General features: G+C 33.3%; 1 protein-coding gene across 5 annotated transcripts in view; it reads right to left on the bottom strand.

Moving 5' to 3' along the window:
* Positions 1-22,221, bottom strand: part of LOC150093725 (anoctamin-5-like) — a 276,581-nt gene that overhangs the window by 47,920 nt on the left and 206,440 nt on the right. For all 5 annotated transcript variants that reach the window (XM_090413123.1, XM_090413120.1, XM_090413121.1 and 2 more), the window contains 2 exons: positions 7,418-7,472; positions 6,774-6,871 (listed from right to left, as the gene is read on the bottom strand). In XM_090413123.1, coding sequence (XP_090269249.1) covers positions 6,774-6,871; positions 7,418-7,472 — 153 coding nt within the window. The remainder of the gene's footprint in view (positions 1-6,773; positions 6,872-7,417; positions 7,473-22,221) is intronic.

Here is a 22,221-nt window from a genome sequence, read left to right as displayed (position 1 = left end):
ACTGATCAATCATCATCTACTCCAGCAGTCTTTCCACTCTTCAAGTTTCTGATGGCTTTTTCTATTTTAAGTGCAGTTTCATTTTAAGAACAACATTGATGTTAAGGATTGTTGGCCATGATTTTTTAGCAATCTGTTATAAGTGAGCGAGTGACTGTATTTCAGTGACACACATAGCAATACTAAACACTGAGCGTGACTTGTAATTTAAAATTTCCTGTGCTATTCTTAGCACAATATTTGTGCTAAGAATAGCACAGATATTTCCCTAGAAATGCAAGATTTTTTAATAATTTCTGCAATCTAAAAATCCCCATTCTCACTGTGAAACAAATAAAATAATTGGAATATTCCTTGGGTTCATTGTAATCTCTGTCCCTTAATGCATGTGTATGCATATGCAATGTTAAATTGAGGTTAGTTAAATAATTATATTTAATTAATAATAAATATTTTAGAATAAAAATAAATTTTATTTATGGTGGTTATCCCTAACAACGAGTAAAATTACATATGAGGGATGTCAACAGCATCTTAAAGAATATGTTATAAATCAGAAGTGTGTTGTCAAATATGTTCCAAAACACATTTGTCCATTAAAAAAAAAAAATAATAAGAAAAAAAAAAAAATCAAAGATCATCATCATCATCATCATCATCATCATCATCAAATTCCTACCATGTACCCTCAAGGGGTGTACAGGATATGACAGTACTACATGAAAAAATTACATCATTACCAACTTCCTATCTACAATTTTCCTCCAAATCAGTCTGTTACTTGTCAAGACTCCAACATTATCAGATCTTATATTTCTATCATCTAAGGCACTTTGTACCGTATCAATCCACCTATATCTTGGTCTTCCTCTGGGTCGTTTTCCTGCCAACCTGGCAGAGAACACTTGTTTTGCTAATCTTTCCTCTCCCATTCTATTTAAGTGACCATACCATCTGAGATTAGCTCTGCTAACGCATTCCTGGATGCTGACAATGTCAAGTTCTTTCCTAATATCCTCATTTTTAATATGATATTGCCATTGATGCCATCTGTTCACGCCTCTAATCTTTCTCAGGACTCTCATATCTACGGTCTCTAGTCTTTGGTCAAGTGTTTTACTTCTGACCCAGCTCTCAGATCCATAAGTTAAAATTGGTTTGAACACAGTCTTGTATACAGCTAATTTAGTGTTCCGACTAATTTCTTTCTTATTCCATATGAATTTATTCAATTGACTTCCCACCATACCAGCTTTGCTGATTCTGTTGTCTATTTCTATATTTAATTTACCATCTTCACTAAAAATTGTGCCTAAGTAGCTGAAATGTTTTACTTGTTCCACAGGTTCTCCATTCACAACACAGCTGACATTTTCACTGATTCTGCCTATTTTCATTGTCTTTGTCTTTTTATTGCTGACCTTCATACCATATCTATTACAACAGCTATTCAATTTAGTCAGAGAATCTTGCAGACTTGTAGCGGATTTATTTAGAAGTATAACATCATCCGCATAAAGCAAAGAGCTGACATTAACATCTCCAATTTTGATATCAGGTTTAATACCACATTCCTTCATAATGTGATCCATATAGATAATGAATAACAGAGGGGATAATGTACATCCTTGTCTCACACCAGAATTAACATTAAACCATCTTCCTGTACTTCCTTCAATTCTAACTGCTGACTCACAACTCAAATAAAGACTAAGTATTGCTTGATATAATGCCCCATTGACACCATATAACTGCAGCGTATTGAATAGCTTCTCTCTTGGCACCTTGTCATATGCCTTTTCCAAATCGACAAAACTTAAATACAGATCTTTGTTATATTCCCATGCTTTCTCGACTATTTGTCGTAAAGTGAAGATCTGATCCTGACAGCCTCTATTTGGCCTGAATCCAGCTTGTTCTTCACCAAGCTTTTCTTCCACAATTCTTCTCAACCGTTTCTCAAGTATACTTGCATAGATCTTGCCAGGAACACTCAGTAGGGAAATACCTCTGTAATTCTCACATTCAGTTTTATTTCCCTTTTTATATATAGGTACTATGAGAGCTCTACTCCAATCATCGGGAATTCGTCCCTCTGTCCAGGCTTTCTGAACTATGCATTGCAGCCACTGTAAGACTCTTATACCACCATACTTCAGCATTTCTGGTCGAATATCATCTACTCCTGCTGCCTTTCCACATTTCAAGCCTTTGATGGCTTTTTCTACTTCAAGTATGGATATGTATTCCTGACTGCATACCTGGTCAGTGTTTTTTATCACTGTGCTGTCATCACTGCTTGTTTCATTTAGCAGTTTTTCAAAGTAATTACTCCATACTTCAAGGATATCTTTTTCTCCTGTTTTCATTTCACCTTTATCATCTCTAATTCCTTTTACAGCACTCTTTCCTCCATTCCTAAGCTTCTTCAACAACCTCCAGAATATTTTGCCACCTTCTTGATATTTATTTTCTATATTCTTGCCAAAGTCCTCCCATGACTTTTGTTTAGCTAGTTTTACACACTGTTTAGCTTTCTTACATTTGTCTCTGTATTCTGTAAGAGTAAAAGCTGACTTATTTGCCAGGAACTTTTGATATGCTTTCTTCTTTTCCTTCACTACCTCTTTAACTTCCTGTGTCCACCAGGGAGTTCTGATTTTTTTATCCTTGCACACAACCTCACCACATGCCTCTCTGGCAGAATCAATCAATGTTTCCTTCAGAGTTTGCCACTGAATCTCCAAGGTTTGATTCCTGTTCTCAAACTCTTTCATTTTCTTTTCAATAATATTTCTGTATTTTAGTCTACAGTTCACATCTGAGAGCTGCTCAACTTTTATTCGCTTTAAAACTTTCTTACATGTTATTCTTTTCAATATGAAATTCAATTTAATCCTGCTCAAGACTAAATAGTGATCACTTCCAATTTCAAATCCTCTGTACACTCTGGTGTCCTGCACCAGGGAGAAAACATCACTATCAACAATAACATAGTCAATGAGACTTTTCTTATTCCTAGCCTCTTCTCTCCATGTGAATTTGTGCACATTTTTATGTTGGAACATGGTGTTAGTAATAACCAGTCCATGTCCTGAGCAGAAATCCAACAGATATTTGCCATTATTATTAGCTTTGCTCTTTTCTCCAAATTTTCCCAAAATATTTTTGTATGTCTCACAATCATTTCCTACTCTACTATTTAGATCCCCAACAAGGACCAACTTTTCATTTTTCATTGTGTCAGTTGCTTTTTCTAAAGCCTCAAAAAATTCCTCCACTTCTACCTTAGTAGAACCTTCTGTGGGACCATAGGCACAAATAAGTCTCATTGTCCAGTTCCCCATTCTCATATTTGCCCACATTACTCTACTTGAGACTGACTGCCATTCAAGAAGATTAGCCTCGTATTTTGTGTTGAATACTATGGCTACTCCTTCTTTTCCTTGATTGTCATTGCCTGAATATAACATTTTGTATTTATTGCTCAGAAAGATCTCGCCAGTTTTGATCTTTTTTGTTTCAGTCACCCCTATTATGTCGATCTGGTACTTATCTAATTCCTCAGCTAGCTCCATTTCTTTGCCATTCAGGCTTCTTACGTTGATAGTACCGATCTTTAACTCTGGTGATGTTGAGTTGGGGTTTGTTTTCAGATTTCAGGAATTTGATGATGATGATCTTTGATGTCTGAAAACATCAAAGATCATCATCATCAAATTCCTGCCATGTACCCTCAAGGGATGTGTGTACAGGATATGATAGTATTGCATGAAAAATTTACATCATTACAAACTTCCTATCTACAATTTCCCTCCAAATCAGTCTGTTACTTGTCAAGGCTCCAACGTTATCAGATTTATATTTCTATCGTCTAAGGCACTTTATACCGTATCAATCCATCTATAACTTGGTCTTCCTCTGGGTCGTTTTCCTGCCAACCTGGTGGAGAACACTTGTTTTGCTAATCTTTCCTTGCCCATTCTGTTTAAGTGACCATACCACCTGAGATTAGCTCTGCTGATGCATTCCTGGATGCTGACAATGTCAAGTTCTTTCCTAATATCCTCGTTTTTAATATGATATTGCCATTGATGCCATCTGTTTATGCCTCTAATCTTTCTCAGGACTCTCATATCTGCAGTCGCTAGTCTTTGGTCGAGTGTTTTACTTCTGACCCAGCTCTCAGATCCATAAGTTAAAACTGGTTTGAACACTGTCTTGTATACAGCTAAATTAGTGTTCCAACTAATTTCTCTCTTATTCCATATGAATTTATTCAATTGACTTCCTACCATACCAGCTTTGTTGATTCTGTTGTCTATTTCCATATTTAATTTACCATCTTCACTAAAAATCGTGCCTAAGTAGCTGAAATGTTTTACTTGTTCCACAGGTTCTCCACTCACAACACAGTTGACATTTTCAATGATTCTGCCTATTTTCATTGTCTTTGTCTTTTTATTGCTGACCTACATACCATATCTATTACAACAGTTATTCAGCCCCATCTCCAATTTTGATATCATGTTTAATATCGCTTTCCTTCATGATGTGATCCATATAGATAATGAATAGCAGAGGTGATAATGTACATCCTTGTCTCACACCAGATTTAACATTAAACCATCTTCCTGTACTTCCTTCAATTCTAACTGCTGACTTACAACTCAAATAAAGACTAAGTACTGCTTGATATAATGCCCCATTGACACCATATAACTGTAGCGTATTGAATAGCTTCTCTCTTGGCAACTTGTCATATGCTTTTTCCAGATCGACAAAACTTAAATACAGATCTTTGTTATATTCCCATGATTTCTCGACTATTTGTATAATAAATTTAGTTTAATCCTTTATCCAAGTGTGAGCAAACAAAGTTCACGCCTGAAAGTATCTTTAGGACTGGGGTAAGGTAGTACAACACCGGGCAACTCGTTGCAAAGGTGGAGCAAGCTAACATCACTCCTATCTCAGTATCTCCCATAATGCAAAACACATCTCCTTGCGGATATGTATAATGTTATGCATTAATCAATGGAAAAAATTACAATTTGTCCATGGTCGATTATTGTATTAATAATTCGTAGGAGGCTGCGTAGGTGCAATGACGTCATCATGCTCATGCCACAACGCTTGCATGTTTTTGCACGGTAAATGCAACCCTGCGGAGCTTGTGGCAGTAAAAATTGCAGCGTAGATCGAGGTATATCTGAGAGATATCTTCATTACTAGTATGTGCTAAAATGCAATAAAAGAAAAAGAAAAAACACTGCAAATATAATACATGATGGCACAAATTAAGTGGACAATGAATCCAACATTATTTCATAGCCGAATATCGATACTACAAGAGTTTCATGCCAAATATATAGAAACTAAAGGTTTTGGCAGATGCAAGCATAAGCAACCTTATGGGCAACTCATAGTAAGGTGGAGTAAGCTACAGATCCCTTTCCTTAGTATTTTCCATAATGTAAAGCACATCTCCTAGAGGAGATGTATGATAAATATTGAATCCAACATTATTTCATAGCCAAATATAGAAACTACAAGTTTCATGACGAATATATAGAAACTAAAAGTTTCGGCAGATTCAAGCATGATCAACCTTATGGGCAACTTGTAATAAAGGTGGAGTAAGCTCCAGATCATTTTCCTTAGTATTTTCCATAATGTAAAGCACATCTCCTAGAGGGCATGTATGATAAATAAGCCTTTGGCTCTCTATTTCAGTAATACATGATGGTTCAGTAATACATTTTCAGTTACAATCTAGAAATTATTGAACAAAGAATAAAAAAAACCCGATTAAACCATACTATACTGTTATCGGAGGTCACAGTATCTCTCAGATACAATTTATGCACTGTCAAATATCACAAACCTTTACATAACATGTGTTAAACCAAACTGACAGCAAAAACAGTGTGGAATATCACTCGTAACATATAAATGCACAGCTACTCATTACCTCCAAGCTATACACTGAATTGTGTAAGAATATTTATATTAAACTTTTATATTAAAGATTTTATATAAAATTTTATATAAAAGAAAATTTATATTAAACATTTTGCATGTATCTGTCAGATCAGCTGCGAGCTCTGCAGGGTTTTAAAGGCACGTTAATCAAAACTCTTGGCGCATATATCAAGGGATTGATGCAATTAATTTTGCCGCGTTAAGTAAAACCGTGTTAAGCAAGGGATACCTGTATTAATAATCAATAGGAGAGGAGGGAGACAAAACATTACATTAGCAGTGTAAAATACAGTGTTTAACTTATAGATCTGAAAGTTGGATTAGAAATAAAATTGCTATCTGAAGATTAGAGACTACAAATATAAGTAATGAGGAAAATTAGGAGAGTGAACAGATTGCATCAATGAGAGAATCATATTAATCATATGTAAAAAGAGAAAGGAACCTGTCATGATTAATATTCAAGAATGCTAATTTCAGGTTCCTGGAGCTAAGCCAACCTAAAATGGTATGGTCACTTAAACAATGTGGTAGGAGATATCAGCAAAGTGTGTTCATGCACATGTTAGTAGACTACTTAGAATCTTGTATTTTCTTAGTGAACTGAAATGCAAGATTTGGCAATATTAGAGACCTGACAAATAACAGATTATTCAAATGAAAATTGCTGATACAAACTGAGTGATGATTTAATTGATGATACTTATTGTCACATATTCTATGCATGTCTTCTGCTTAAAGAATTGATTAATTGATTAATATATTTCTCTGAATAAAACAGAACTTACGGAATTGCCATTTCAATCAAGCTATTTAAAGTCTGCTTGCCAACCATGATGATTCCTAGCTGAATGGCTAACTCCATGAGGCACCCACCTGCACCACACTTAGAAGAAAAAAAAATGAAATAAAATGATTTGAAACAAAAAATTAAAATCATGAACTGACAAAAAAAAATAATTATTATTTTTGTGAAAACTTTAAGACAACATAAGACAACTTTAAGATAACATAGTAAATTATTAGTTAATTCTTTAGAGTAAAGATAATTAAATAAAAATGCAAATAATAATCTACTGAAAGCAATCTAATCATATAAATTTATATTCCAATTAAACTACAGTAGATGCTTACTGTTAGAAACCAAAGAATGAAGAGTCCCAGCCCATAATTGAATTTATTACAGAGTGTTAAATTCACTAACTACTTATTATAGTTGAAAACAAAGAAAATTAACCTCTTCTTAACTGTCTATAACTATTTATGTATTTCTATAAGTGAAATACTTGATAACAGAATATGAATTAATATGAAGTTAAAAATTCTGTAGTTTCTTCAATAAGTATTCAACAGCTTTATACTTTTAATAACATAAATAAGCTAACTTGTTTGTGTTTAGACACCGAGAATTTACAAAATGGGCCTTTGTTACCTCTTCTTGTCGATGTCCCAAAAACAACTTGTACTTCCCAGGATGACCAACTAACCTACAAATAAGATAAAAAAAAGTTTTCTACTTTACACAGAACATTCTTAAACTAGTAATGCACCAATAATTTTAGAATATATATTGAATAGTGACAACAAAGTATAAAGGCAAGAAAGTGAATTAAATAACTAATTGCATATGATACAGGGAAATGCTATGTGCTTTAAAGTTAATTTGCTTTCACTGAAGTGCTAATGCAAGGTGCCATATTAGTTAATCAGTTTATCTCATTAAAAAAAAAAAAAAGAGAGATGTGATGATTTGCAGTTCACTCTCACTGTAGAAAATGCATAAGGATCACTAGAATTATTTGTTATAGTTGACAGTTTGTGCTATAGTGAATTTCTATCAGCACATCATTATACTTGGGTGGCTTGGTCAGAACTTTTAAGTAGTTTGTTACAACAGTGGTTGGTATAGTGAGAGGAGACTGTAAAATAAATCTCAGAAACAAAGTCAGCCAGACTACAAATTCATGGAAAGGGATAAGAATGCTAAAAAGGGTTGTGAACACTTCCCATTAAGCAGCTCAGGCTATGAAGTCAGTATATTATGTCTATTAATTGCATGTGTTCTAATGGCCAGTTTGCCTGTTTTGTGTTTATCTCATCAGGTAATCATCCCACAAATCAGATATCAGTGGATTCCTCCAATCAGAAAGTTAATGCATGAACAGAACTAAAATTGCTTCCAAAAAAAAAAAAAGTCGCACTTCACTATGATTGATGAACTATGCATTGGAAATGCTATGGTATAGAGTGATGAATCATGACTCAAATCAGATGAAAAAGTTGAGATGGCTGCCAAGAGAACATTATTCACCAGAATATACTGTCCTATCTGTAAAGTGTGGTGGAAGCAGTATTATGGTGCAGGGAATGCTTTGGATCAGAACCTCCTGCTAGGATGCCTGGAAAAATTGACTCTGAATATTGCATTAACATTTTGAATAATTCTGTGTGGTCTATGCTATGGTAGTTCTATAAAAATGATTCACTCAAGTGATAAATACAAGTGGCCATGGATAGAGAAAATGGAAGTGAAATGGTCATAGAGTTCTAATCAGATACTTTCAGAGCATTTTTGAAAGAGTTTGAACATTCTATATGAATAAGTGTGTGTGTGTGTGTGTTTAAGTGCACACATGCACACAGAGAGTAGCCAATAAAAAAAGGCACAGAAATAAACTATTATTTACAATTTATACAAGTATATTAAATATTTAAAAATTAATTAGCACAAAAATCCATTAACTTATTTCTTAAGCTGTTAATTCAAAGATGTATGTGTTCTCTTATTTCAGCCAACAAGATGTTATCTGCTCTCTTGCTTCATTATTCTAAAGAATAACACAATAGATAAATCAGACTGGTAAATAACAAAATGTGTATTGTCATGTAAGAACAATGCTGATTTATGAAAAAAAAAAAAAAAAAAAACTAAGAAAATTACCATGCTCTGGAGTCCAAACAATTTTATTTTTTATTCCTTTTTGCCATTCTGAAATCTGTATCACTTATATAATGCTTTGTCAATTTGAAAATATGATTCTATATGAGTAAAATTGTGGATTTAGAAGAATAAAAATTTTTGGACACTGAAAAAAAAGAGAACTGACATTTCCTAAAAAACTTGATGAAATGTGGCTAGTATGCATGGAAATAATGGACAAAGAACTGTGTAGTCGAGTGGGAGACAATAACAGATATTTATAGTAATGAAACCACTTATTCAACATTTTCTAATACACTGGTGTCCAAATGCTAAGGATGAACTACATTTTTACCTGTATATCAAAACATTTTCATGACTACAGCTAAATGTGGACATAAATTTATTGCCAGCATACTAATAAATTATTATTATCATTACGGCTATTATAGCCTGTTTTTGTTTAGGAGTGTCCCTTATTTTAAATACATTGGCTATTTTTACTCAAAAAAAATTATATATATATATTTTAGGGCATTATGGGTGAGTATTGAAAGCAATTATAGCAGAATAAAAGAGGAGGAAAAATTTTGTACATACCTTGTTTTGATGACTTATTTTTCACGGTATTAACAACACCACACACTTTTATCACAAAGATGTTTTATTAACGCTTATATTTTGTGATTTTCAACTCAGCATCATCAGAGCACAACACACTTGTATACGCAACAGTGAGTGAGTGAAACAATATAACTGCAAAAGACAAAAGATCTAAAGTCCTATTTTTGGCGCCCTCTAATGGGAAAAAAAAAACAGCTATGCAGGAGTTTTTCTTAGGATAACCGTCTCCCAAATTTTTGGCAAATTAATGCAACCATATTTGTTAAGGTTGGGAGAATTCTTCAAAGCCACTGGTGACTCAAAAAATAATCTTTCAGATCTATAACAACTCCTAAATAGCACATTCGTTTTCCTCCATCTAATCCTGTGTGAAGGAGTGTCCAAAGCATGGTCTGCCAGTCCCGATTTGCCATAGTAATAGTAGCGAATGTATCTTTCATGTTCCTCCAGGCGGATGTTCACTGATCTTCCTGTTTGCACATAATAGGCCAAGTCACAGTCACAATTAGATGGAGGAAAACAAATAGCAGAAAATTCCACAAGCTGATTCATCTGAATTTGCAGTTGTAATCTTCAGAAATACTGTTCATCCTTAGGTTTGGGACACCATTGCATTAAAGCTGAAGCTGATTTTCTTCAACAATATTGCAGAAATCAATATGACAATATAAATTAAGATACTGAGTCCAAAAGCAAAGATATTCAGCAAAATAGCATCATTCAAATGTCTCAAAAAATCAGAACTATGCTATCAGATGAAAAAAACAGGTGTATTTTTATCAGCAAAATAATTCAGTATATTCTCTATCAGAGCATTAAGAACAATTGTCCTTCAGTTGGAAAGACCTGACTTTCAGTATTCCTCTTTTGGAACACTTTCAGCTAAATATAGAGAAAGAGACAGGCAATCAGAGTCAGGATCAGGGAAACAGGAGTGGTCAGACAGGGGAGAGAGAGAGAGAGAGAGGTGTTATAGCAGCTAGAGTAGAGAATGTTGATGTTGGTAGAATATCTTCTAAGACAGGGATTGTTATGTTTGTATATAAATGCAAAGAGTGCTTGAAATAAGAGAGCTGAGTTTGTTGGATTGATTGAGTTACTATGCTCAAAGATAATCGGTATAAATGAAACTTGGTTGTCTGAGGATGATATGCTATTGGGAATAGAAATGGAAGGATATACAATTTTCCAGAAAGATAGGAAGATGAAAAGAGGGTACTGTTAATGACTACAGAGGAATTGTGTGCATAAAGCATGGAAGGTGAAAATGGTAATACATGTGAAGATGTTGAATTTGTGGTATGAAGTTGAAATTAACAGGCTATACTTTGGAGCATTACTCATAAATTTAATGTTTCATCTGAAGAGAAATCCTCTTTAGAATGGTTGCTGTTTAATCAATTTAGGCATGGCCTTAAAGATAATTTGAAAGAAACAGCATACAAGAAAAAGGTTAAAAATCTTGAACAGTGTTTTGAACTTGTTAAGGAAAAGAGACTTAGAGATATATTTCATTCCTCAAACTATAAACAGGTGAACTCTTTTCAGTATAATGAAACTCATTCTCCTAACATTGTGGCCACAGATAAAGTGAAAGAAGGAAAGTTTCAAAAATATAAAAGTACTAATAAAAAGAAACAGTGTAAGGAAATTTCTGTAAATCTAACAGAAAATGTTCCAGAATCTGATTCCAAGGTAAAATTACATGATTTGGGAAAATTAGAGGAACTGAAAACATTTCTTAGTGAAGAAATAGAAAAACAACAGAGACCAATAATACAAGGACAGGAACTTCTGTTTAAGATGATATCTGATTTAACAATATCTAAGAATCTTACAGATAATCAATCTTTCTCTTGTGAATCTAATGGTATTGACAGGAATAAAGCATCTCATAGGAGATATGTTTCAAAATGCTTTAGATGCAATAAACCGGATCATTTTGCTAAAGACTGTTATGTTAGAGATGAATCTTGTTTTCAACATAAGAAATCAGAGAATAAAGAAAAATCTGGAAATAATTATTATTCCAATATCATACTGGCAAGGACAGAAATGTCAAACTACTCACTAGACATGGGTAAAGCTAAAGATAGCTCCAACCCTAAAGGAGAGTTTGATGTATCATTAGCTCCTTATGCTAATGGAGGTAATCCTTTGACAGTTCTACAAGGATTTATTGAAGATGTGCCTTGTGAAATCTTACCTGACACAGGTGCACATATTTCACTAATTTCTTATAGTTTGTTTAACAAAATTAAATCTCTAATTCCAAATGACATTTCAGTTTTAAGTTGTCCAATTAAATTAAAGGGTATATTTGAATCAGAAATTTCAGCTGATAAGCAAATCAATGTTTTTATTTCAATTCCTTGTTTTCCATTGAAAGTTTGTCATCCATTAATAGTTCTTCCAGGATCATCTAATCCAAATGTAAAGTCATATTTGGAATTGATTTTCTGAAATGTCATGATTTTGCATGTAATTTTGTTGATAATACAGTGTTCTTGTGTGGACTAGAATATTGTTTGGACAGGACATCAGGTGACAAAGGAAAATTAGAACAGTCTCCTGAAGTTTTTCACGACACTGATGATAATGATCAAGTGTTTAATATTGAGACTCTAAAGAAAGATGAGAGGGAAAATATTCAGGAATTAAAAGAGAATTTGGTGCAGAATTCAATGAAATCAGCAATTACTAGTGAAGAAAGGGATAGAATTCTGAAATTTTTTAAATCTGCCTTTGAATTTTTCTCTGGTGTTTTCACAGAGAATATTGTTTCAATGTCTTGCACTAATGCAGTAGAACACTCAGTGTAGATTTGTACTCAATCTCCTATTTATATTAGGAAATATCAGACTCCACTGAAATATATGGAGTGTTGCCAGAAACTAGTACAGGAATATGAAAGGGCAGGAATAATTGAGAAGTCAAATTCTCAGTGGAACAGTCCATTTATCTTAATTGAAAAACCAAATGGAAGCCTGAGGTTTGTCTTAGACTTGAGAGCCATCAATAAGGTTACAAAGCTTATTGATTTCCCTCTGTGTAAAACTGAGGAATTTTTGATATGTTTGGAAGGAGCACAATATTTTACAAAACTGGATTTAAATTTTGGCTACTTTCAGATTCCTTTAAGAAGGAAGACAGAAAATACTTCGCATTTACTACAATGTGCAAGAAATTCTGCTATGTCATTCCAGTCTTTAATGAATTCTGTCTTATCAGATATGTTGGGAAGTGGAGTCATCTGTTTTCAGGATGATCTTCTAATTTATTCAAGGGATATAGATAGCCATTGTAAAATCCTATGGAATGTCTTAAAGAGATTAGATGAGACAAATCTTCTTTAAAGTGCTCTAAATGCCAATTTTTCTTAAAAGAAATTGAGTATTTAGGTCATAAAATCAGTAGCAAAGGAATTATGCCAACTCAGTCAAATGTAGAAGGCATATTATCAGCTAAACCTTCTAAAACAGTTAGACAAGTTCACAGGTTTATTGGCATGTTAAATTTCTATAGGAAATTTATTCCAAATTGTTCACAGCTATTGAGACCCATAGTGTGCTTGACAAGGAAAGGTGTTAAATTCATTTGGGGTGAAGCTCAAAAAGAAGCATTTGACAACTAAAACTGGCATTGACTAAAGCTCCAGTTCTCATTTATCCTAAGTTTGGTGAAGTATTTTATCTTTCTGCTGATGCTTCAAATGATTGCATTGCTGCTGTACTAGAACAAAAAGAAAGAGAAGATTTTAAGCCAGTAGCTTTTAAAAGTAGAAAATTATCAGGTCCAGAATTGAATTATTTAACCATAGAGAAGGAAGCACTAGCAATAATTTTTCCATTGAGAAAATTTAGACACTAATTGTTAAGACAACCTATTCAAATAAGATCTGATCACCAGCCTCTGTCATTCCTAAGTACTATGAAGAATAAAAATCAACATATAATTAGGTGGGCACTGGAACTGCAGGAATATAATATTGATGTGGCTTGTATTCCAGGAAAAAGAAATATAGTTGCTGATTATTTATCTAGATCTCTAGAATCTAATGATGATGAATCGTCTAGGAATAACCATTTTAATCAAGATGAGGAAAAATCTAAAATTTATGTTATTCATAAGGTGAATAAAGAATTAAGTTCTCAGAAAACTAGACAGTATATAAATCATTTTAGAAAGTATAAGTCATTTGCACCAGGAGATATAGTATTGTTAGATGATAAATCTAGTATAAAAAGAGTTGGGAAATAGGAAGGAAAGCTTTAGGTCCATATAGAATTTTAGATAAATTTTCTCCTGTGAATTTTAGGATTCAAGATGTCAAAAATCCTAGTAAAATTTTAAGTGTACACTCTGATAGGTTAAAAAGGTACTTTTTAGGGAGTAGAAATTTAGTTACATTAGGAGACAATATGAATAAAATATTGAAAGATGAGCGTTGTTTTCCTAGTACTAGTTGTGCATCTCATTCACAATCAAATAGTAGGAAAGGGAATTGTTTTAAAGCTCATGGTTCAAATATGCAGCAAATGAGAAAATTTAATTTTAAAATAAACCCTAATGCAGGAAATTTTAGAAATCCAAAGTACATAATTCAGATAATGTACAATGTAAGAGTAAAAATAAACAAATTGACTCTAACATGGATGAAATAGTAGCAGAATATCATAGGTTAGTTAATTTGGAGTTAAGTAAGTCAGAGGAATGTGAAAATACCTCTAATTTAGTTAGTAAAGGAATAAAAAATCTCAGAAACCTGTAGAATTGGATTCTGATAGTGATGATTCTGTAGATTTAAGGCATAATTCAAATAATTTAAGTGAGATATTTGAAAAGTACAGAAATGAAATTTGTAAGTATAGTAAATTAGAAGATGTAAATTCTGAATCATCTCTAGCATCAGATGATTCTGAGAGTGTAAATAACGATCAGCAGGAATCACGTTATTTTTTAAGATTTAAGAATAAGCATTAAAAGTTTTGTTAGATATAGGTTAAATATTTACATTTTTAAAAAAAAAAAATTTTTTTTCAGAGAAAGATGAAACTGATGTAAAAATAATCATAATTAAAATTCTGAATATTTTTACAAATTGTTTATGTTAAAATGTTTATTAGTTTTAGTTTCATAACACGCATTGTTGGCACTTGCGATGTGCCCGTTATTGAAATTGTTTTGTCAAAAATGATATGTAAAGATGTTAAAAAATTGATGTACTTACTGGATTTGATATTTGTATTACTTACAGGAATTTTATTGTAGTTTAAAAATATTAAGTTTTGTGTTTTTATGAAGACATTCTCTCTTGTCGCAAACGGAGACAACGTGTCAGCCATTATTTATACCTAACTTCTTGCTTACCAGTTTCATGGAGTGCGTATGCTTGCCGAGAAGTTGGATGTGTGATTGACAGCTGACAAGAAAAGCGTTCGGTATCTGAGTAACGGCTGTAAACAAGGATAGCGTTTGGAAGAAATTGAGAACACAGGCTGGCAGATATTTAGGTTCGGAGGAACTTAAGTTTTTTTTATGTGACAGTCGGAGGAAAATTAATAGTATATTCCGAAAAAGGAATCGTGGAACTATTAAGTTTTAATGTGGAATAAGTATGTGGATAAATAAAAGAAAATATTGCTATATGCGTTTAAACGGAATATTGGAGGAAACACTAATTGAAAGATTTATAGTAGATTCCGAAAAGGGAATCTTAGAACTGCAAGTTTTTTTTTTTTTTTTAATTGGAAGAATAAGACTATCAATAAGCATTTAGTGAATAAAAGAAGAAATTGCTATTTACGTTCTAAAGGAATGTTCGAGAAAACTCTGATTAGGAAGTTTCATCTGTATTAAGGATGCCGGATCTGACTATTATTTTTACTGAAGAAAAGAGACAGAATTAAGTTCGGAAGAATTAATGTGTGCTACATAGGTGATGAGAAAGGATCCTGTAAAAATGAAGAATAGAGTCATATATCTTTGGAAAAGGGCCTTGATAGAGAAAGAAACTGGCTATGAACATTTTTTGTCATTGTGCAAACAAAGTGTTTAGTCTAGTCTTAAGTGTAAGTTAATTTTAAAAAGGCCTTGGATCCAATTAAATTTGGAGTTAGTTATGTAAAGTTGGTTGAAGTGTATATATATATAGTTTTTGTTTTATTAAATGTGTTTATTTTGTATTTTGGTCTTGAGTCAGTGATTATTTGGATTCTAAAAGAAAGAGTTAAGATCATTGCACCAATTGGAGTGAACCCTTGTGCATATAATAATATATAGGTACACTCAGAAATAAAAAAAATAATTGTTAGAAACAGAGATCATCTCTATGGTAGGATTAATATTATGATAATATCTATGAATATTCTCTATATAAAAATCCACCAATTATTAACAATATGCTATCGGGAATAGAAATGGAAGGATATACAATTTTCCAGAAAGATAGGAAGATGAAAAGAGGGTGGGGTACTGTTAATGACTACAGAGGAATTGTGTGCATAAAGCATGGAAGGTGAAAATGGTAATACATGTGAAGATTTTGAATTTGTGGTATGAAGTTGAAATTAACAGGCTATTATACCTGATAGGATGCTGTTATAAGCCAGGAACTGCAGAGAATAATGACTGAAATAATTAGGCAAAATGGTTGGACATATAAAAAGATCCCAAAAGTTTGGTGGATAGGAAGAAAAGAGGTGATATGATAGACATGTTTAAGTTGGTGAGAGGATTATAAAAAGAGTAGAAGGTGAGAAGAGAATAACCAGAGCCCATCCCTGGAAGTTATCTAAGAGTGTCGTATTGAGGAGTAAATTTTTTACATAAAGAATTATGAATAAATGAAATTGCATTACCAGGATATGTTGTTAATGCAGGGAGTGTTACAGATTTTAAGATTCAGTCTGATAAATATGTTGTTAGTTAAATAAACCTCCCATGACAAGTCTGCCAATTACATGGAGGGTATAATAATAATAATATAAAAAAATAATAATATTAGTTCAAATTATTATGAAAGTGGAAGACTTTTTTCCCCTTTCAGAAAACAGAGATCTTCCCCACTGTGTATGAGTGTGTGACACAACATGTAAATATGCTGGAGAACAATACAGCAGACTACAGATGGGTTAACTGCCCTATCCTTGTAAAAATTAAGTTTATCAGTGTGAGATTACTTTGCTATAACAGGCTATTCTGCTTAATATGCATGTGAACAGAAGATGAAATGTAATTTACATCAAATAATCGCATTTCATCTTCCAGGCAGTCAGGGAATCATTGAGGGGAGACCACATATCATCCACACTGTCATACCTTTCCTTCAATTTATTCATGCCACCTGTAATTACACCTCATATTAGTCCATATTTTTACAAATTATGAACCAATAATAATTATAAAGTAAGCCTTATATTTGTTAAAAAAATAGTCATGGAGATTTATAAAGTGTGTTTGTTTAGTTTAGATTTAGATATTTAGTTAATATTTAGATCAGAATACATGATATCAGTACAGTGGCATTGTTGGCAACAAGCATGAGTTTTTTTTTTTTTTTTTTATGACTTACTAATTAACCTGAGTGTGTATTATTTTGTGCACAGCCGATTGCTTATTATCATCTTCATCATCAAATTCCTGATATGTGCCATATGATATGATATATGAAAAGATTACATCATTACTAACCTCCTATTGAAATTTTAATACCAAATTAATATGTTTTCTGGACTCCAACATCAGATTTATATTTCAGTCTTCTAAGCCACTTCTTATTGTGTCAGTCCACCCAGATTTAGTTTTCCTCTCAGTCTTGTTCTGACATCTTGGCCAGAAACATTTGTTTTGCTAACTGTTCCCCTCCCATTCTGATTAAGTTGCAATAGCACCTTAGATTAGCTCTGCTCACACATTCCTAAATGCTAATAATGCCAAATTACTTCCTAAAATCCTGATTTTTAATATGCCACTGATACCATCTCTTCACTCCACTTATTTCTATCAGAACACTTATATCTGTGATCACCAGTCTTTGATCAAGTGTTTCATTTTTAATCCAGTTCTCAGATTCATAAGTTAAAATTGGTTTGAACAATGTCTCTTTTTTTGTACACAGCTAGTTTAGTGTTTTGACTAATTTCTCTATTATTCCATATAAATTTATTCAGTTGACTCTCCATAAAAGCTTTGATAATTCTGCTGTCATTTCCATATTTAATTTGGAAATGACAATAGAATTTGGCATCTTCACAAATACTTTTGCTTACAAAACTGAAATGTTTTGTTTCATCTAATGGCCCACAATTCAGGAAGCAGTTGATGGAGTCGTCTGAATAATAAACAAAACTCCCTAAATAAATTAAATAACTACCAAATTTATTACAGCATTTATTTGAATTTCAGGAGTTTTGCAGACTTCCACTGGATATTTAAAAGCATAATATCATCTGCATAACGTAAAAAACAGCATTGAATATCTCCAACTTTCATACTAAGCCTAATGCTATATTCCTTCATAATGTGTACTTTTATCTCACACTCCAAAAACAGATCCTTGTTATATTTCCATGATTTCTCAACTGTTTGTCAGTGAAAATCTGATCCTGATAACCTCTATTTGGCCTGAACCAAACTTACTCTTCTCCAAGTCACCCCTCCACAATTTTTCTCAGTTTCTTCTTAAGTATGCTGATATAAATCTTATCCTCAGTAAGAAAATTCCTCTGTAATTCTCACATTTCAGTTTTATTTTTTTTTTGTATAGATGGATACAATGCAAGCTCTACTTCAATCACCTGCAATTTGACCTTCTGAATTATGCAGCACAACCACTATAAAACTTTTATATCTCCAAACTTGAGCATGTCAGGTTGAATATCAATTACTTTGGAAGTAAAAGAGGCAGTCAACGAAAAGAAGAAAGTATATCATAAGTTTCTGTCAAGTAAGTCAGCATGTACTCTGAAATAATACAGAGGGAAAATGTAAGAAAGTAAAGCAGTGTGTAAAACTAGCTAAACAAATCATGAGAAGAAGTATACCTATCAGTACCTGAAGTAGAAAAAGACATAAAAAAAAATGGAATGTGGAAATGCATCTGAAGCAGATGACATTTGACCAGAAATGCTCAAATATAGAGGTATAAGTGTTTTATTGGGGGGGGGGGGGGGGGGGGGGGGCTGGAAAGTCCTGATAAATACCTAGAAAAGCACCTGATATAATTACAAGAAAGAACATACTAGTTGCAGAGTTATGAAGGAAACAGTTGCTTTAATACCATTTTTGCTCTAGGTCTGAACATTCTAGTCGTCGTCCCCTCCCCCGATACAGTGGTTGCACTGTAAAATTCAGAAAGCATAGTCAGATGGTCAAGTTCAGGATGATTAGAGTAGAGTTCAATTTGTACTTATCCATAAAAAAAAGGGAGGAAATAAAACTGGATACAAAAATTACAGAAAAATTTCCTTACTGAACATTCCATTAATATTTATATTAAGCATACCTGAGAAAAGGCTAAGAAAAATTGTAGAAGATAAACTCGGAGATCAGTCCAAATAGAGGTTGCCAAAATCATATTTTCACTTCAAGACAAACAGCTGGGAGTTGGGGGGTGCTTAAGGGTCAAAGCTGTATAACTAGGAGGAGACCTCCACGTAGCCTTTTAAGGAATGGTGAGAACCAAAAAGGGCTTCTGACCTAATGTGTCCAATCCTCACCTTCTCATGGTGTAACCGGTTAGGTTACACCATGGGCTGGCAATTTGGGATTTAGCTGACCAAATTGTATTCTATTGGCTTAAACCTAAATATAAAATGATGGTACAACATAACAGAATTTCATGCCAGCTGGGGTTGATAGGTTAAACAAGTCCCCCCGTTGTTTTCGTCAGGAAACTAAGGCAAACAGTGCAAAGTCAGCTACTGGAACAAATCCCAGAGAACATACCAACTCAACATCAGCAGAGCTCACGATTGGTACTATTAATGTAAGCAGCATCAATGGAAAAGAAATGGAACCAGCAGAAGAATTGGATAGTTCTGAAGGCATGACATAATAGGCATGGATGAAACAAAAAAAGACAAAAACAGGTGAAATCCTTCTAAGCAACAAATAAAAAATGTTATATTCAAGCAATAACAATCAGGGAAAAGAGGGAGTAGCTATAGTACTCAACACTAAATATGAGGATAATCTGGCAGGCAATATCAAGTAGAGAGATGTGGGCAAATATCAGAATGGGGCAACTGGACAATAAGACTTATTTTTGCTTATGGTCTCACAGAAGGTTCTACCAAGAAAAAAATGAAGGAATTTTTTGAGGCATTCATTAGAGAAGGCAACTGGCACAAGGTAAAATGAAAAGTTGGTCCTTGTTGAAGTACTAAACAACAGAGTAGGAAATGATTACCAGACACACAGAAATGTTTTGGGAAAATTTAGAAAAAAACAAAGCTATTAATAATGTACACAAATTCACATGGAGAAAAGATACAAGAAATAATCGAAGTCCAATTGACTGTGTTATAGTTGGTAGTGATGTTTTCCCACTGGTTCAGGACACAAGATAGGATCACTATTTAGTTTTGAGCAAGATAAAGCTGAATTTCATATTGAAAAGAACAGTGTGTAAGAAAGTTTTATTATTATTATTTCATGACATCTCCAAGGAGTCCAAAGACACATCAAGGGAGGGCACCTAGTTTACAACTCTCCACCACTTCCATCTGTCTCTATCATGTACACCAACCCCATCTACTGCCCACCACCACTAGTATTTTTTGTCTGTAAATTGCATGTGTCTTGAAGACTGATTTGTCTGTATGCAGGATGAAAAGCCCTAGTTTCCAGTAGAAAAATGAATCAAAGTTGAGAAGCTTTCAGAGGTGAACTGTAGACTCAAATACACAAACATTGAAGAAAAATGAAAAAGTTTGAAAACAAGAACCAAACCTTTCAGATTCAATGACAATCCTGAAGAAAACATTGATTGACTCAGACAGAGAGGAATGTGGTGAGATTTTCTGTAAGAATAGAAAAATCAGAAAGCATATGGAAAGTTCCTGGCAAATAAGTCAGCTTGTGCTCTTAAGGAATACAGAGAAAAATGTAAGAAAGCAAAACACTGTGTAAAACTAGTTAAAAAAAAGATTTTGGTTTTTACCAAAGTTTTCACAGGGAAAACTTTGGTAAAAACATGGATATTAAATATCAGGAAGGTGACAAAATATTTTGAAGACTATTAATAAAGCTCAGAAATGGAGAAAAAAGTACTGTAAAAGGAATCGGAGATGATGAGGGTGATATGAAAATTGAAGATAAAGATATTCTAGATGTTTAGAGTAATTACTTTGAAAGACTGCTAAATGAAATAAGCAATCTCAGCATGGTTATAGAAAATTCCCAATAGGAATACTTGAAGTAGAAAAAGTCATCAAAAACCTGGAACGTGGAAAGGCAGCAGGAGTAGATGATATTTGACCAGAAAGGCTTGAATATGAAAGTATAAAAATAGGGCCCATCTATAAAAAGGGAATAAAGCTGAATGTGAGAATTACAGAGGAATTTATCTACTGAGTGTTCCAGGTAAGATTTATGCAAGTATACTCGAAAAACGGTTAAGAAAATTGTGGAAGCTTGGTGAAGAACAAGCTGGATCCAGACCAAATAGAGGTTGTCAGGATCAGATTTTCACTTTAAGACAAATGGTTGAGAAATATTGTGAATATAACAAGGATTTGCATTGAAGTTTTGTTGATCTGGAAAAGGTATATGACAAGGTGCCAAGAGAAAAGTTCAAAACGCTACAGTTATATAGTGTAAATGGGACATTATGTCAAGCAATACATAGTCTCTATTTAAGCTGTAAGCAAGCAGTTAGAACTGAAGGAGGTACAGGAAGACAACTTGATGTTAAATCAGGTGTGCAACAAGGGTGGACATTATGGATCACATCATGAAGTAGTATTAAATCTGATATCAAAATTTGCGATGTTAATCTTAGCTCTTTATGCAGATGATGTTATACTTCTAAATAAATCAAGCACAAGTCTTCAAGATTCCCAGACTAAATTGAATGACTGTTGTAATAAATTTAGTATGAAAATCAGCAATAAAAAGGTAAAGACAATGAAAATAGGCAAAAACAAACATTTGAAAACCTCAACTGTATCCTGAAAGGTGAAACTATAGAATAAGTAAAACAGTGAAGATGGTAAATTAAATATGGAAATAGGCAACAGAATTAGTAAAGCTGGTAAGGTAGAAAGTCAGATGAATAAATTTATATGAGATAAGAAAGAAATTAGTCAAATCTCTAAATTAGCTGTATACAAGACAGTGTTCAAACCAATTTTAACTTATGGATCTGAGAGCTGGGTTAGAAATAAAACACTTGATCCAAGTCTGGAGACCTCTGATATGAGAGTTGTGAGAAAGATAAGTGGAGTCAACAGATGGCATCAATAGCAGTATTACATTATTAGGAAAGAACTTGTCCTTGTTAGCATTCAGGAATGTGTTAGTAGAGCTAATCTTAGGTAGTACGGTCACTTAAAAGAATGAGAGAGGAAAGATTACAAAACAAGTGTTCTTTCCTGCCAGGTTGGCAGGAAAAAGACCCAGAGGGAGACCAAGATGTAGATGGATTGATACAGTAAAAAGTGCCTTTAAAAACAGAAATATAAGATCTG

This window comes from Typopeltis vanoorti, chromosome 23 (assembly GCF_054136105.1).
Source record: "Typopeltis vanoorti isolate ZY-2024b chromosome 23, IOZ_Tvanoo_1.0, whole genome shotgun sequence".
Classification (NCBI taxonomy): Eukaryota; Metazoa; Arthropoda; class Arachnida; order Uropygi; family Thelyphonidae; genus Typopeltis; species Typopeltis vanoorti.
Note: the sequence above shows the minus strand (reverse complement) of the source record. Positions and strands in the feature narration are given on the sequence as shown.